This window comes from Odontesthes bonariensis, chromosome 2 (genome assembly GCF_027942865.1).
Source record: "Odontesthes bonariensis isolate fOdoBon6 chromosome 2, fOdoBon6.hap1, whole genome shotgun sequence".
NCBI classification, from domain to species: Eukaryota; Metazoa; Chordata; class Actinopteri; order Atheriniformes; family Atherinopsidae; genus Odontesthes; species Odontesthes bonariensis.
Genome location: NC_134507.1, coordinates 44,525,912 through 44,541,093, shown reverse-complemented (window position 1 = coordinate 44,541,093; position 15,182 = coordinate 44,525,912). Strand labels below are relative to the sequence as shown.

The following is a 15,182-nucleotide window of genomic DNA, read 5'->3' as shown; positions in this document are numbered from 1 at the left end:
AAGATTACTTGATTAGGGTTAGAAGACAATCATGATCATGGTCACCGTGTTTACAGTTAAAATTAAAACCATATCAACACAATTTTGTCGCACAGTAGTTTCAGACATTAAAATGCATCTGATTGGCAAATAATGTTTTACCCTCCTATACAAGTATACATTTATTAAAGTGCATTTATCCTAAAGTGCTATTTTTAAAGTGCATGGAGTAAAGTGCTAACTAATTTTAAGAATTACAGAATTACTACCAATTCATTTTTAATATTGCATTGTTGTTAAATAAAACTACCCTTCATGTTTACAGTCCTGGTTGTCTGTAAGCCATGTTTTTAGTTGTTTCTTAAAAGCTACATATGTTGAGTTTTCCCTTATGGCCAACGGAACTGTTCCATGTAGAGCAACCAATGACTGATAGGACCTTGAATATGTGCTCGAACTTTTTATGTTGTCCAGCCAAATGCGAGGAGCAACACCTTACAGGAAGCCACCACCTTTCCTAACACACATACAGCACATCAAACCTGCCGACTGCAGTATGCATTCAAGTTTATACAAGTGCACTTTGAGAATCTCCAGACAACCATGAAAACCATGAACATTACAGTAAAAAAATGAAAATGGAGCTTTCATAAACTAGTATCACGGCCCATTTTACACTCCTGTTTATAATCTATGATTGCTTGGAATTGAAACATTGTAGCATTCTCCCACCTGCTCCTCAGGTATTGCTCCTCCCTGCAATGATCTGTATGTGAATCTTGAGTATGTGGTTGAATTATTTACAAATGAAAAAACTGATGAGCTTATTAAATAGATGTATAAAAAAACATCACAGTAAATTTGGTTATTTTTTCATGCATATGAAACATTAATGTGACGAAAAAAGAAACACCTGCAAAACTACGCTACAGGATTGATCACACGCATATAAGTACGAGAAAGCACAAGCACTCAACCTGCCAACTCCTGAAGCTAGCGATGTAATCTGAGACTGCTTTCTGTCTTCTGCTCTTCCCTCTCTGCCCCCTCATTCCACTGCTCTTATCTCTTGCCCTCGGCCTCTCTCTCAGTCTCACTCATTCTTTCACTGGCTAAGAAGTGGCCAATGAAAGCTGACCTTCTCCCCTCTGCCCCCACATCCCTCTGTCTTTCTGTGGGAAGAATGAATGACTTGTGGAGAAAAGAAGCTAAAGATAAAATCCCTTAATTGCACTTTGAACAGTCTTCTGTCTTTAATGACACTCGTTCACTTTAAAATTCTGAGACTACATTCAAACATCTGTGAAGGGAAGAAAATAATAATCTCAATAAAAATCTTGATCAAGACAATTAAACTTCTTAGAGATGACCAAATGACCAGGAGAATGAGTAATCTGCTTCCAATGTATATAGTCGGCTTGTCCTTTAAAGTAGACTATAAAGATATTAATTAATTATGGGCTAATAATCTATCAAAATCTGTTTCAGAACCAACTGGAAGTGTAGAAATAATCCTGATGGCATTCTTTTCTCATAGCTTTATCATTGTACAAGTCATTGTATATATGACATATGATAAGGAACCTGGCGGTCCAGGGAGGGTGTGAGGCCTGTATTCCTGGAGCCAGGTGAGGAGTGTGAGTGTTAATCTCAACGAAACCTTTTGAAAAACAGGTTCAGTTCATTGGCTCTGTCCAGACTTCCATCAGTCTGATTCCCCTCGAACTCCCCTTTCATCCCTGATCACACATCGCTCACACCGTTGCCCTGAATTTCTTTCTTTTTTTTTTGCTTTACTCTCTGTCCACCTGGTTTAAATCTTTTCATCCAGTAAGTGTGAGCAGGCTAACACAACAGTATCTTTCACTTTGGTGCTTTTTTCCTTTTCTATTTGAATTACAATTCTTGATTATAAAGGAATATTCTATATTATTTTACTAATATCATCCTTCCATCCATCCATCCATTTTCTATACCCGCTGAATCCATGTGTACTTATCCTCATAAGTACACATGGATGCTCCAGATTCTGAAGTAGTTGTGCCATCAGAGCCAGTAAAAAAGTCCGATAAAATGCGACATGACCGTTCAGACTGAGGTCACTTTGAAAAACCTCAGATATCTATCTGATTCAGGACCACATGTGAAAGTGGCCTGGCTCTGATTTTAAGAAAGTCAGATTCGTGCTGTTCAGACTATCCTAAAAATCAATCAGATATGGGTCACCAATGGGAAAAAAAGTCGCATTTGGAGATAATTTCCCTGATTTTGATCAGCATGATAGGGATTTCTTCAGACCATGTTTTAGATTAGCTTTTTTTCTGATCATATCCTTTTTTAATTGCTACAATATTAATACTGAACTGCTATAAATGACTGTGCACAGTGGTCATTATCTGTGTTAGATGTTTTTTTTATATCTTGGCACAATATTCATGTTCAACAGCCAATATGTTTCCAAAAGCTGTTTCAAAGAACATCCAACATATCACGATACATTCTCTTCTCTTTCATCCTCCATTGGGTCCTTTGTGCTGAATTTAGGAGCAGATCATTTCTTCTCAATCCCATTTGTTTTGTTCAATTCAGCGGTTTTTATTTTGTTCATGATTCCAGACCTGAAATGCCGAAATTCATTTAATTTTCTCCTTTTTGTCTGATGAACCTCATTATGTTAAATGTGTGCTTCTTCCCTACAGTGCTTTCACTGTTACACCTGTTTAGTTCAAACACTGTAAACACTGCAAAACAATTAGGACAGTGTCCACATCCACTCATGGTTATAAATGGGAGTGGAAATCAGGTTCATGCATGTGCATATACTTTAACAATGATTGAGATTTATAAAAGATAACTATAACTATACATGGCTTTATAAATCTGATGAAAGGAACACATATGCACATTTCTACCATTGTGGGCAGTTTCCCACACAAACTTGCACAGAGTTTTATATTTATAGCCCCAGATTTAGAAGTAAAGACACACTAGTGTGCACCAACACCGCAGCTTCCTCTTACAGTACTACAGCTATATCGCAGCTTCCTCCAGCCATGGCAGTGGGTTGTTAACACTTGGCCTATTACATAGCTGCTTGCTCAGGTTAGGCTGACCAGTGGGTGGAAGCAACTGCCAAGCAGCTAATCCGCCAGAAGCCACAGCTGCTAAGCCTTACATGCTAAAAGACGTTGCTCATCCCAACCACAGCTTGTTGCTAGAAGCTCTACATTTGGTAGCAAACTTTTTTTTGTGACCGTAATGTGTCTTACTGAAAATATGTGAAAGTAAACCTGCCTGAGTCATCATTACCACTTGGTTTAGATATTTATACTAAAAGTGAATACACTTTTTTATGCCTTTACTTTTTTCAAATTTGGATGATTTTACCATGAAGTGAAAAAGTAAGAGGGAAAAAATATAAACATGTATAAAAAATCCCACAGCTTTTTTATATTGTAATGAAATTAAAAAGTTAACATGGCAAATATCAAAGTTATGTTGATAGGCACCTTTCTTGTGTGTGTGTGTGTGTGTGTGTGTGTGTGTGTGTGTGCGTGTGTGTGTGTGTGTGCGTGTGTGGGTGTGTGTGTGTGGGAGAGAAACAAAGACACAGAGGAGAGAGAGCTCTGCGTGTGAGAGTAAAGGGAAATGAGACTGAAAGCTGTATAGTGCAGCTTAGTTCAGACTTGGATCATTTCGGATATATAGCAACGCTGGCTGTGACTGACTATTTGATCCTGTGGCTCTGTTAGCTGTACAGGAACAGTGTGAGCGACAGAAACCGCTGGTATCTGTCTCTTTGGTTGTTAAACCTGGATGACCATATCAGGAACCCGGAAGACGCGCACCTGTAAGCTGACGTCACACGCTGAAAGTACCTGCAGGAACTCGCCCAGCTGAACGCACTCACACTGAAACTAGGCTTTGGAGGAAGACGAAACGACGACAACTCATAGAGGAATATATTTAAGTTATTTGTGTTGTAGTTTTTACTCCTAATTTCCCGTTAGACATTTTGAATAGAGAATTTACACGCAAATGGGGACCGCTTGGTTCGCGGTTTTGGGCTTTTTAATCGTGGTTATTCAGGTAAGACTTCCTCCTGCTCTTAACTTTGCAAATGGCTTCCTTTAATTTAGGGTTTCTTCTTGTATAGCTTAAACAATTTCAGTGTATGTTTACTTGCTAATTTCGTGGTTTGTTGTAGATTTGAGTATTCTCGCTTAATTTTTCACTGGTAAAATGTCGTTCTGTCCTTTATACACCAAGCAGACTTTCATTTAGTCAAATGCCGTCTTGTACTCGCCATTGCACCTACATTGGCTAGCTGTTGTTGTGTTTCTGTATATATTCTGTATGGCGTGTGATAAACTAAATGTGAAGTTGTATGTATCTACATAATATACATATTGAAACTCGCAGCACAATCACGGTAGCTGTAAATGTTTTTTTGTTTTTTTTAACAATTCAAGTTTTTGTCCGCGTCGTCCCACACGAGCCTCACCCCGCTTCCGTTGGTGACGTCAGCAAGTTAAATTTCATCTCGCCGTGTCTGAGTTTTATCGAACAATTCTGAATATTTTTTTATTTGGTCATATCACTCAAATGTTTTTCTTCGTTTCTTAAGCAGATGAATTTGGTTTAGAACAACACGATTTTAGAACAAACCTGTTTTCAGCTTAACTGACAAATCAAATGTTGATAACGTAATCATTTAATGCAGAATATTTTTGTTCCTCTGGCCATCAGGCTGTACAACAGCTCTCAGTGATGGCACTTCTGAATTTCACTGATCACTTTATATTTCACTTTTGTCTCACTTCACTGGTCTCTTTATAGTTTATATTCTTAAACAGTTTTTTAAATTCTTAGATTGTTTTTAAAGTGTTTATTATTGTATAAACATTTTTATTGCTATATGTCTGCTACTGGATGCTTGAATTTCTTTCGGGATCAATAAAGTATCTATCTATCTATTAAACATTAAGCTAAATGCGAAACTGTAGACATCTGAAAGGCATGTCTTTTTTTTTGTTATTTGTCAAAAATAGGGCTGGGCAATGATAAAAAAAATTTAATCTAATTAATTACATGATTTCTCTGATTCATCACGATTAATCGCATTTGTACACAAAATTTGGGGGGGGGGGGGGTAGTACTTGGAATGGGACGAAGCTGTTTAAGAGCTGTAACACTTTTTTATTTACATTATTAACTATCTACATTAAAAACCAGTAGGTGTCGCAATTCAATGTTATCAATGCTGTCTTTTAATGTCTGAGCCTGGCAAAGCATTATTACTTCGGTTTAAAAATTTATTTATTTATTTATTTTTTGGGAACGTTGGCAAGGCGGCAGAGCGAGTTTGCTAAGGCGGCCGCCTTGACAATAATGCGCTGCGGGAAACACTATGAATGAAAGTGCCATAACATTTGTTGTGCAAACACACTTTTAACATCAGCATCTGTAGTTTCTGTAGTTTTTATGTAGAAGCCTCGCTCCACTGTCTGTTTCCTTGAATGACTTGCTGCTATCAGTTGTGTGTTTTGCCTTTAAGTGATATTTTAGACTGGAACTACTATAAAAAAATATATACCGGTGTATATATATTTTGAAATACGTGCTTTTATGTTGAAATAAGTAAAACAGGAAGTAGAGCCGGTTAGCTCCGTGAGCTTCACACAGAGACAGAGGAGCACCTGTAGCGGTGATGTTACCTGCTAGCAGAGGTGGAAAGAGTACTGAAAAATTGTAATTAAGTAAAACTATCTTTAGTTTGCCTAAATTCTACTCAGAGTAAAAGTAAAATTAACCATCTCAAAATTTACTTGAGTAAAAGTACAAAATTACTCTATTTAAAATGTAATTTGAGTAAAAGTTACTTAATTACTTTCAGTTTCTTAATGCAAAAAAAAAAAACGAGTCATGAATCAAATTCAGTACAAGTTGTTTTAATTGATTTCGAGGTGTATTAAAGTGCACATCCACACTTGCAAAAGATCAACTGGGCTCAGGTACATACTTCCTCACAAGGACAGTCACAACTTGTACCATAAAGTGCAAACAATTTTCAGTCCTATTGTCCAACAGACAACACTATGATAAGAATAAAGAAATTTAAACTACAATCAAAGAATCCAAGAGCGTACTTATACCCAACATACAAGCTGATTTATTAAGAGACCACTTGAAAACTAAAAGTTCTGCATCCTTATAATTTTTCTAAATTTGGCCACGGGTTTTTCTGGCTTTCGTCTCCTCCAGAATGTGTATCCTCTTCGTCTTCGGACCTTTGCTCCTCCAAAGTCTCCACGTCTAGGTTAGCAACAGCCATCTTCGAAAGTGCAGGTTGCTTAAATGAAGGTTGCTCATAAAAAGTACTGAATTACAGTAACGTGAGTAAATGTAATTTGTTACTTTCCACCCCTGCCTGCTAGTTTATCTTTATTTTATTCCTCCATGCTTCGTGGTGTTTGCTGTAACTGTGTGAATGTGAGACAGAGGAGAAGTGGAAGTTAAAGAATCCTAGTTTTGACCGTGAACATTGCTTCTGGGGAATGACTCTGCCGTTGGTTGAGAAGCCGGCTAAAGTGGCCAGTATTACTTTGATTATTTATTGATACCAGCCACAATGCTAAGAATGCTATTTCTTTAATGATTACAACAACTAATGTTGTCTTACTTTGTTTACTCGAACATTTAGTTCTACGGTGTTGATGTGGCGTTAATAAACATCTGTGAAAAGAACCGGAGTCTCGCATCCAATCAATGGGCGGCATATTGGCAGTGTTTATAGATGACTTTGGTTCTGTGGACTTTAAAATGAAAATGGCCGAGTAAAAGTTCCGTACCCTTCTCCATGTTTGGTGGATCCGCCGATTACTTTCTTTTCCTGTTCCACAGCAACAGAATTTTACAAAATAAAAGCTGTGAGCAACAGACTTTTACAATAATAAAACCTGCGTTAATGCGCGATTAAATATTTATCGTTGTTAAATAATTAACAAGTTAACACTATAATAACGAGTTAACTCGCCCAGCCCTAGTCAAAAGTTTGCACTTTATATTTTTTCTGTTTGTATGTAATTGTTGTCTATGCTACTGCCTTTCTTGGCCAGGTCACCCTTGTGAAATGGGTCTTGATCTCAATGGGTCTTTTATCTGGTTAATGAAGGTTTAATAAATAAAAACATTTCTGTTTAATTTTACGATGTAGTTTAAAACGGAATTTTAGGTTTTGGATAGTTTGACATTATTGGCATTTTGACACTTTGAAACTCAGTCGACTAAACTAAAATCAAGAAGGACAAAACATTCTAGCTTCAAAGTATAATGTTTAGCCCACTGATAACCCATTTTCCTTTATGATTTATCAAGAACAAAGCATCATAAAAAAATCTGCCGATTCTTTATTATTATGATATTTTAGTGACTACAGGCAGACCATATGTCATGTGTGGCAAGCAGTGGAAAGTGGAAGATGTTTTGTTTCTCATGTATGACATCAGCTCCTAGCAAAGCTGGAAACAAGTTTCTGTATTTATTTTTTCTGTTCAGCCATATAAAAGCGGACTTTTAATTGCAGGTCTAATGACAGTGCACTTTCTCTTCTCCTAGGCCCTGACTCTGGACACTGTAGAGGAGCAATCATGTGTACCTGGATTTGAGTCAGATTTGTTGACATTTAAAGTGGCCAGAAAGCATCTGAGGCCGGGCAGAAGACTGGGTAAAGGTATGGACATTCCAGAAAATGGTCTCTCAGTCATTGCCTAATGATGTGTAAATCTAGATTCTAAAATTTATACGAACGTGTGTTTGGTGTGCACAAAGCCATGGAGCCCCAAAATTCAGACATTAATTAAGCTACTCAGCTTTTGCAGTGTTCCTGTGACTCGGCTAACCAGATAGATTAGCTGTTCACATTGTTCTCACAAGTAGTGAAACAACCTTAAAGCAATACTATGTAACATTTCTACCTTAAAATAACAGCTTGAAAAAAAAAAATTGTGCAGCTAGAATGAGTTTTAATATTACGATTGGCCTGTCTCCTATGCCCTTCGGGGGTCTGAGTTGGAAAAACTGCGCTATGTAACTTTGCTGGACCGGCCCGGGAGCTGAGCGGAAGTACTTCGACAAATAGACCCCTCTCACGCTCCCAGGTACATTTGATTACTCTTACCTTCTCGGTCGATATAGATTGCACCTTCTGACTCCTCGCCGGTTCACCAACAAAAGTGAAAGTGAAAGGGTGTTGTATTTACGACAGAGTAACCGTACATTACCTCCAAGCATGTAGGGGGAGCTCCATAGTGGGCTTTTTGAGAAGTTACATTGTATCGCTTTAAGTCTCAGCTTGCACCCATCTCTGTGCCTTCTGTTATGCTCTTTCCTTCATACCAAAACAATGTCTCGGAGCCTGTTTTACCAGTTTAGCTTTTGAAATAGTGTTGGATGTTCAACAAAAAGGAACACTTTAGTGTTTTTCCACGGTGACAGCTTAGACCCGAATGTAGCCGTTATTGTAATTATTGGTGGGTGACTGCTCTTCCTCCTGAGCTACAGCTGCCGAGTTGGTGTTAGTTTTCAACTTAACTCTTTAGTGCAGCTGCCCTAGCAGAATGCCTGCTGATTTTATGGTCGTGTAGCTTTATGAACTTGTTTAATCACATTTAGGATGCATTTATTTTAAGATATGTCCCTTGTGATTTTGAAAAAAAAAAAAAAAGATTTAAAATCCAAAATGAAAAGTCATGGTGAGGTAAATCCTTATTCTACACTGCACCAAAGGGCATTTTACTAATTTGGAGTAAGGGCAAACCGAGCCTAAAAGGTTTGAATTAAAAGCTGCTCCAGTGTGCTGGAGATCTTTTGCAGAGTCAGTGGGCAGTGAGTAAGTAAAATTTATTTATATAGCACTTTTCGCAGAAAAGGATTCACAAAGTGCTTCACAGTGAGATCAGAATAAAAAAAACAAGGGAAAAAACAAAACAAAAAACACTGAACACACAGCTACACATACATATCAAAACACAACATAAAACAAAATGTCATAAAAAACCTTCACCTTAACTAAAAGTCTGTCTAAACAGCAAGGTCTTCAGCTGCTTTTTAAAAGGCTCCACAGAGTTTAAAGTGCGCAAAGAAAGTGGCAGTGCGTTCCACAGTCTCGGGGCCACTGATTGAAAGGCTCGATCCCCTCTGGTTTTAAAGTGCGTGTGCGGAATGACCAGCAGGCATTTGTCAGAGGATCTTAAAGAACGTGCAGGATTATAAAGTGTCAGCAGCTCAGAAATATAGGTAGGGGCCTGATTTATTCAGAGCTCTAAAAGTGAGCACTAGAATTTTAAAATGAATCCTGACACGGACTGGGAGCCAGTGTAGTTCAGCTAAAACCGGTGTGATGTGCGCTCTTTTCTTAGTGTGGGTTAAAAGCCTTGCAGCAGAGTTTTGAACAGCCTGGAGACGATGAAGATCCTTCTGGCTCAGGCAAGTAAAAAGACTATTACAGTAGTCTAGGCGGGATGAAATAAAAGCATGGATGATCATCTCCAGTTCCACCTTTGACACTAAGGTTCTCAGCTTTGAGATGTTCCTCAGCTGGAAAAAGCAGCTCCTGATCAATGTTTTTGTGTGTTGTTGAAATGACATGGCTGAATCAAAGGCAACACCTAAATTCCGGAGACTCGACTGGGTAAATGAGCCAAGGCTTCCCATGTGGTGGCTAATAAGTGGGATCCGGTTTTCTGGAGCAATGATCAGAGTCTCTGTCTTGTCCGAGTTTAGCTGGAGAAAGTTTTCACTTAACCACTGTTTGATGCTCGTCAAGCAGCTGGTTAAGGAGGACAGTTTGTGTAGCTCAGAGTTCTTGAAGGAACAGTACAGCTGGATATCATCCGCATAAAGATGGTAGGAGACATTTTGGAACTGGCTAATTAACTGTCCCAGAGGAAGAACATACAATAAAAACAGAATCGGCCCCAAAACCGAGCCCTGTGGTACCCCACATGTCAGGTCTGCTGTTTCGGAGAAGAACTCGTTAGCAAACACATTAAAAGTTCTTTCGGTAAGGTAAGAATGAAACCATTTTAAAACCAAACCAGATAACCCTAACTCTTTGAGTCTGTTTCTCATAATGCCATGATCAACAGTATCGAAAGCAGACGAAAGGTCCAATAAAACCAAAACAGTTTTTTCACCAGAGTCGGCTGCCATCATGGTGTCACTGGAAACTCGAATAAGGGCAGTTTCCGTGGAATGGTTACTGCGAAAACCGGACTGAAATTTATCCAGGATGTTTTTTCCCTTAAGGAACACTGCAAGTTCCTCTGACACTATTTTTTTCTAAGAGTTTGGACAGAAAAGGAAGCTTAGGAATTGGCCTATAGTTTTTAGGATGCGATGGGTCCAGATTTGGCTTTTTAAGTACAGGTTTGACAACTGCATGTTTAAAAAAGGTTGGAACCACACCAGTTGAAAGAGAAAGATTCATCAGATATACGACAGAGGGGCCGATCGAATTGAAGGCTGTTAAAGTGCTTATGAAACAAATTTTAATTGTTGGAATTTCACAGTTTTTGCTGCTGATTCTAAAGGTTCCAAGCCTTGCGATTAAAATTAGATATTGTCTGGATAATAATTTATCCGGGAAGTCATGTTAAAACGGGCTCAAAAGGAGCCACATTTTGTCTTTTTGTGCGAATTCTTTTTTTAATGCGTGACGTCATAGGGTTGACACAGAAGTTCTCGTAGTCTAACTGTAATGGTGGCGTCTATGGCTAAGACATCACAGCACGGCAGAAAATATTGTGTTGCTGGAGGGCCAAATGGTGTTAGTTGCAAAAATAGCAGCTTCACTGAAGGCATCTCTCTGCACATGTTTCCCAAACTAAAAAATACTGGAACTGAGGCTGACAAGGAGAAGGCAAAGACAAGAGCACGGTGGATACAGTTTGTACGGAGGCATCGTCTTGATTTTGAAGTGTCCTCAACATCCGTGTTGTGCTCCGTACATTTCCATCACAACTGTTTCACTAAAAATGTGGAGATCGCGGGAATGGTTGGGAATAGGAGACGTCTTTTAGCTGAAGCTGTTCCAACTATTGACATCGCTGGACCTGGTGTGCCGACGGAGACTGTCCCTGCTCGAACTACTGCTCGGGCGCGAAGACAGGTGAGTCTGAAATTTCCAGATCGGACATTACTGGACTTGTTTTTTTTATATATAATAATGTTCGCTTACTGTTCGCTTCTGAGAGGCAAGTGTCGACCACTGCTATTGGCTGAGAGCACGGTGGATCGTATCACTGCGTGCTGCCGCCTGCCGATAGCTGCACCTGAATTGCTGCTCGGAAGCAGGGGACTGCTCGCTTTTCTCTTCGGTCCACACACATATCCAGCTAGAATTGCTGTCTGGTCTCTCCGGTGATTGCGCCGGCTACGACATCCGAGGCTCCGTGGATCAGTCCTACCGATGGCTGCTGTCAGTCGTGCCGAGGCCGGGTGCCCATCTCCCTGCCGCCGACCCGTGAGGATCCGCAGATGGGGCCGCGCACTGGAGGATCTCCGACCCGTTAATCCACGCCATTGTTTATTAAGCTTACATTAAAACCATGTTATTATCACATACGTTTTTTTTAAGTGGCTGGATTTCAAAGTGCCCCTTCGTTAGGTTTCAACGTGTCAAAGACAGCGCAGCAGAATGCCATATCTGCGAAACCGGCATGTTCAAATCTTTTCCAGTTTACCACAGCAAACATACACTATTGTGCCATTTGATTGATAACATCTTAATAATAATCAGCGTGTAGTAGGAGCGATGGCTGTTTTGTGCCCGCCGATCCTGTGCCGAAAATGGTAACTTTCTTTCATTTCCATTACCCATACGGAGGTGCAGAGAGCCTCTTCAATATAGATACTAAATCGATTTGTGTGGTTTAAATTCAACGAAAGTTTTTCCACATAATGTTAGAGGTGTGTTCTTTCGACCTGCTGATGTTTGTATCTGAATTTAGGTTCCTTCATGAGACATAGGTCCATCAAATGTATGTTGTTTTCACAGCCAGCCATACTAGCAAATAAGGGAGTCAACCCTATGACGTCACGGTCATGTGGCCAATTTCACACCAAAGGCCACATAATTCACACTTTTAAATGGCCGTTTTAACAAGTTATGCCCGGAAAATTTAGTTCAAGTTGGATTGATGGTTTTAGAAAAAGACAAAAATTTCATTTGAATGATAGATGAACATTCGTTTCAGTGCATCTTTAAAAACAGCTTAGTAGGAATTATGTCAGTAGGAGCTGAGGAGGGTTTCATTTTTTGCAGCAGAGCAGTGATATCCTGGAGGGTCACTGGGTTAAAAGAGGACCAAGAACAGGGTGAGGGTATTACCTCAAAGTTTAAAGAAGACTGTGGTGAAATGTTCACCCTGATGTCTCTGATTTTATTTACAAAGAACATAAGAAATTCGTTGCTGTCTGTTTTAAAGTACACAGGGATTTTGGGGACAGCAGGCGAGACAAGAGAGTTAATTGTGTCAAATAAGACTCTGGGATTTTTCTTATTTGATGATATTATTTGGGTGAAGTACTGGGTCCTAGCATTCCTCAGCATATCATTAAAAGAGGCTCTAAGTTCCCTTAGGTGAAGTCTGTGGACTTCTAATTGTGTCGACTTCCAGAGACGTTCTGCTTTCTGACAGATTGTCCTAAAGGAGCGGATGGAGTCATTGATCCAGGGGTGAGGCAGATTTACTGTTACACAGCTGGATTTCATCACTGAAACTTTATCTAAAATAGCCAAACAGTAACTATTAAATGTCTGGATAAAATCATCAGGATGATTTATTCCCATCAGTAGGCCTAAGAGTGGCTCAAACAAAGCAGAGAAATCATCCGTAACCTCCTGGTTTAAAATCCTCCTTCGGGCTTTTCTTTTAAAAGGAGGAGGGTTTACAGCAAAGTTTACATTAAAAAGCACACAGCTATGATCACTGACATGAAAGTCCTCCACCTGCACATCCCCAACATCTAGGCCAAGTGAGAAAACAAGGTCCAGAGTATGGCCCTTTGTATGTGTTGGTCCAGTGACATGTTGGGTGAAGTTAAGAGTCAGTGATGGATAAAAAGTCAGTAGCTGTGTTACAAGAGACATCATCAACATGAATATTAAATTCTCCAATGATTAGGACCCTCTCCAGCTTAATAATGGAAGATAATAAGTCTGTAAAATCATTTAGGAAGGTACTCACTGCGCCAGGAGGACGGTAAATTAAGACACAATAGAATGTGTTAAAAGTCCCAACTCTGATAATCTGAGACTCAAAGGAAGAGAAAGGCTCAGAATTTACCAGTCTGCACAGTTTGCTGTCGCGATGCACAACAGCGAGTCCTCCACCACGGCGTTCCGTGTGAGGTGTCCCCATCACAGAGCAGCCGGGAGGACAGAGCTCCTTTAAATGAAAATACTCCTTGTCCCTCTGCCACGTTTCAACAAGGAACAAAAAATCCACGTTCTCACTCAAAAAGAGATCATTAAGAGTCAGGGATTTGTTGGAGATGGAACGAGCGTTCAGTAATGCCATCCGGATCGGAACTGACAGATCAGCTGTGGCCACAGCTGACTGCAGAGGGACTGACAGCAGGCACCTGTTGCGATGACAGGAACTCAAGCGATGCCGGGCAGTCCTTCTCTGGTTGGGCAGAACGGTCCGGTGAAACCCCAAAGACAGGTCCATAATCCCATCCACGAGCGACCGGGGCAGAGAAACGTGTGTGACGGGTGAATAAATCCATGACTGGGGGAACAGTGGAGCGTCCGAGGCGTTGTCCTGGAGGGAGATCGGTCGCAACCAGCGAGTATGTTCATGGCGACTGGACCCCGGACCATCAGTCCGAAGAGCTCGCCTCCTCGATACCTGTACGCCACCTCGGCAACCCCTTCTCCTGGATTTCTTCCCTGGCTTACCGGGACGCCAGTTTGCGAAGAGAAGCCGGTACTCAGGTGAGGAGGAAGAACACACAAACGGTGGCGGAAAAGTTTGTCGGTAGCCTTCCCGGGAATCAAAGGGTCTTTCCATGGACGTTTTAATCCGGAACAAGGACCATCGGTCATAAACCATTGCAGCAGAGATGCATCCATTTAGAGATGAGGTTATGACGACAAACATGACAGATAAAAACAGCGAAAAACGGGCAGGAGCAACAGTGGCCAAGTCAAACAGAGGCGCCATGTTCTGAAAAAGATCTGTGAGGTGTATCCCAGCATGCATTCTGCAGGAGGTTAGGGTTTGAGAGGGCATTAAAGAGCTCCAACCTTATCCAGGAGCACTCACACACAGGGTCCACTGTAGGGCTCCACAATTAATCGAATTTTTTTTTTTTTTTTTTTTTTTTCTTAATGCGGGTTCAGTTGCATTATACTCTAGCATGCAAGCATTTAACCAGTAGTCCGCCAACAACCAGGGGGCGAACATGGACGTTATTCGTTACGCCGCATAACTGATCCACAAGCAAGTTGAGCGCGCAGCTCCTCACTAGTGCAGCCAGCAGTGGTGTCAAGTTCAAGTGGTGAGAGCAGAGTAGTAGTGATATAAGGGAAGACAAAACTGGTGGTGAGGATGATTGAAATGACCGAGAGCCAAGCTGTAGCTACAGCAGAAGGTAAGCCCACAGCCGGTCTCTCTGGTGAGAAGGACGAGCTCTTCCCCGAAGGGGCTCAATTTCGGCTGTGTGGAGCTACTTCGGATTCAAGGCTAGCGATAGGGTGACCAGATGTCCCAAAAAATTCGGGACAGTCCCGAATTCTAAGCTTTTATCCGGAATCTGGCTGTACTTGTCCCGAAAATTAAACTTATGCCAAATAATTACTTTTTAACCCCAGGTAAAGTACACATCTCAAACTAATGCTACTGCCGTCTGTGCCACCTAGAGGCTGCTTGCTTGTGCAGCCCCAAATGTTAAGTGGCTGCGTGCTGCCCCGGCTACAATGTATCCCTTTTGTTATCTTTAGGACATTCTAATTCCATTCATTGCAACAGTAAGCGCGAACAATGACTGTCGCGAAAATTCACTTTCACTGACACACAATAGCTAGCGAAATGGCAGACGAAGAGCCACATCACCAAGCAAAAAAACAAAAGCGACAATGCAGGTACAGGAAGGAATGGGAGGGCAAATATTCATGGCTTACAAATGCATTGACG

At 40.6% G+C, this 15,182-nt stretch overlaps 1 protein-coding gene across 1 annotated transcript in view; it reads left to right on the top strand.

The window, feature by feature from the left end:
• Positions 1–3,709: 3,709 nt before the first annotated feature.
• LOC142398204 (cadherin-1-like) overlaps positions 3,710–15,182 on the top strand; it is a 32,425-nt gene continuing 20,952 nt past the window's right edge. Inside the window, exons 1-2 of the mRNA XM_075482167.1 lie at positions 3,710–4,068; positions 7,597–7,711. Of these exons, the coding sequence (XP_075338282.1) occupies positions 4,018–4,068; positions 7,597–7,711 (166 nt within the window). The 5' untranslated portion in view covers positions 3,710–4,017. The remainder of the gene's footprint in view (positions 4,069–7,596; positions 7,712–15,182) is intronic.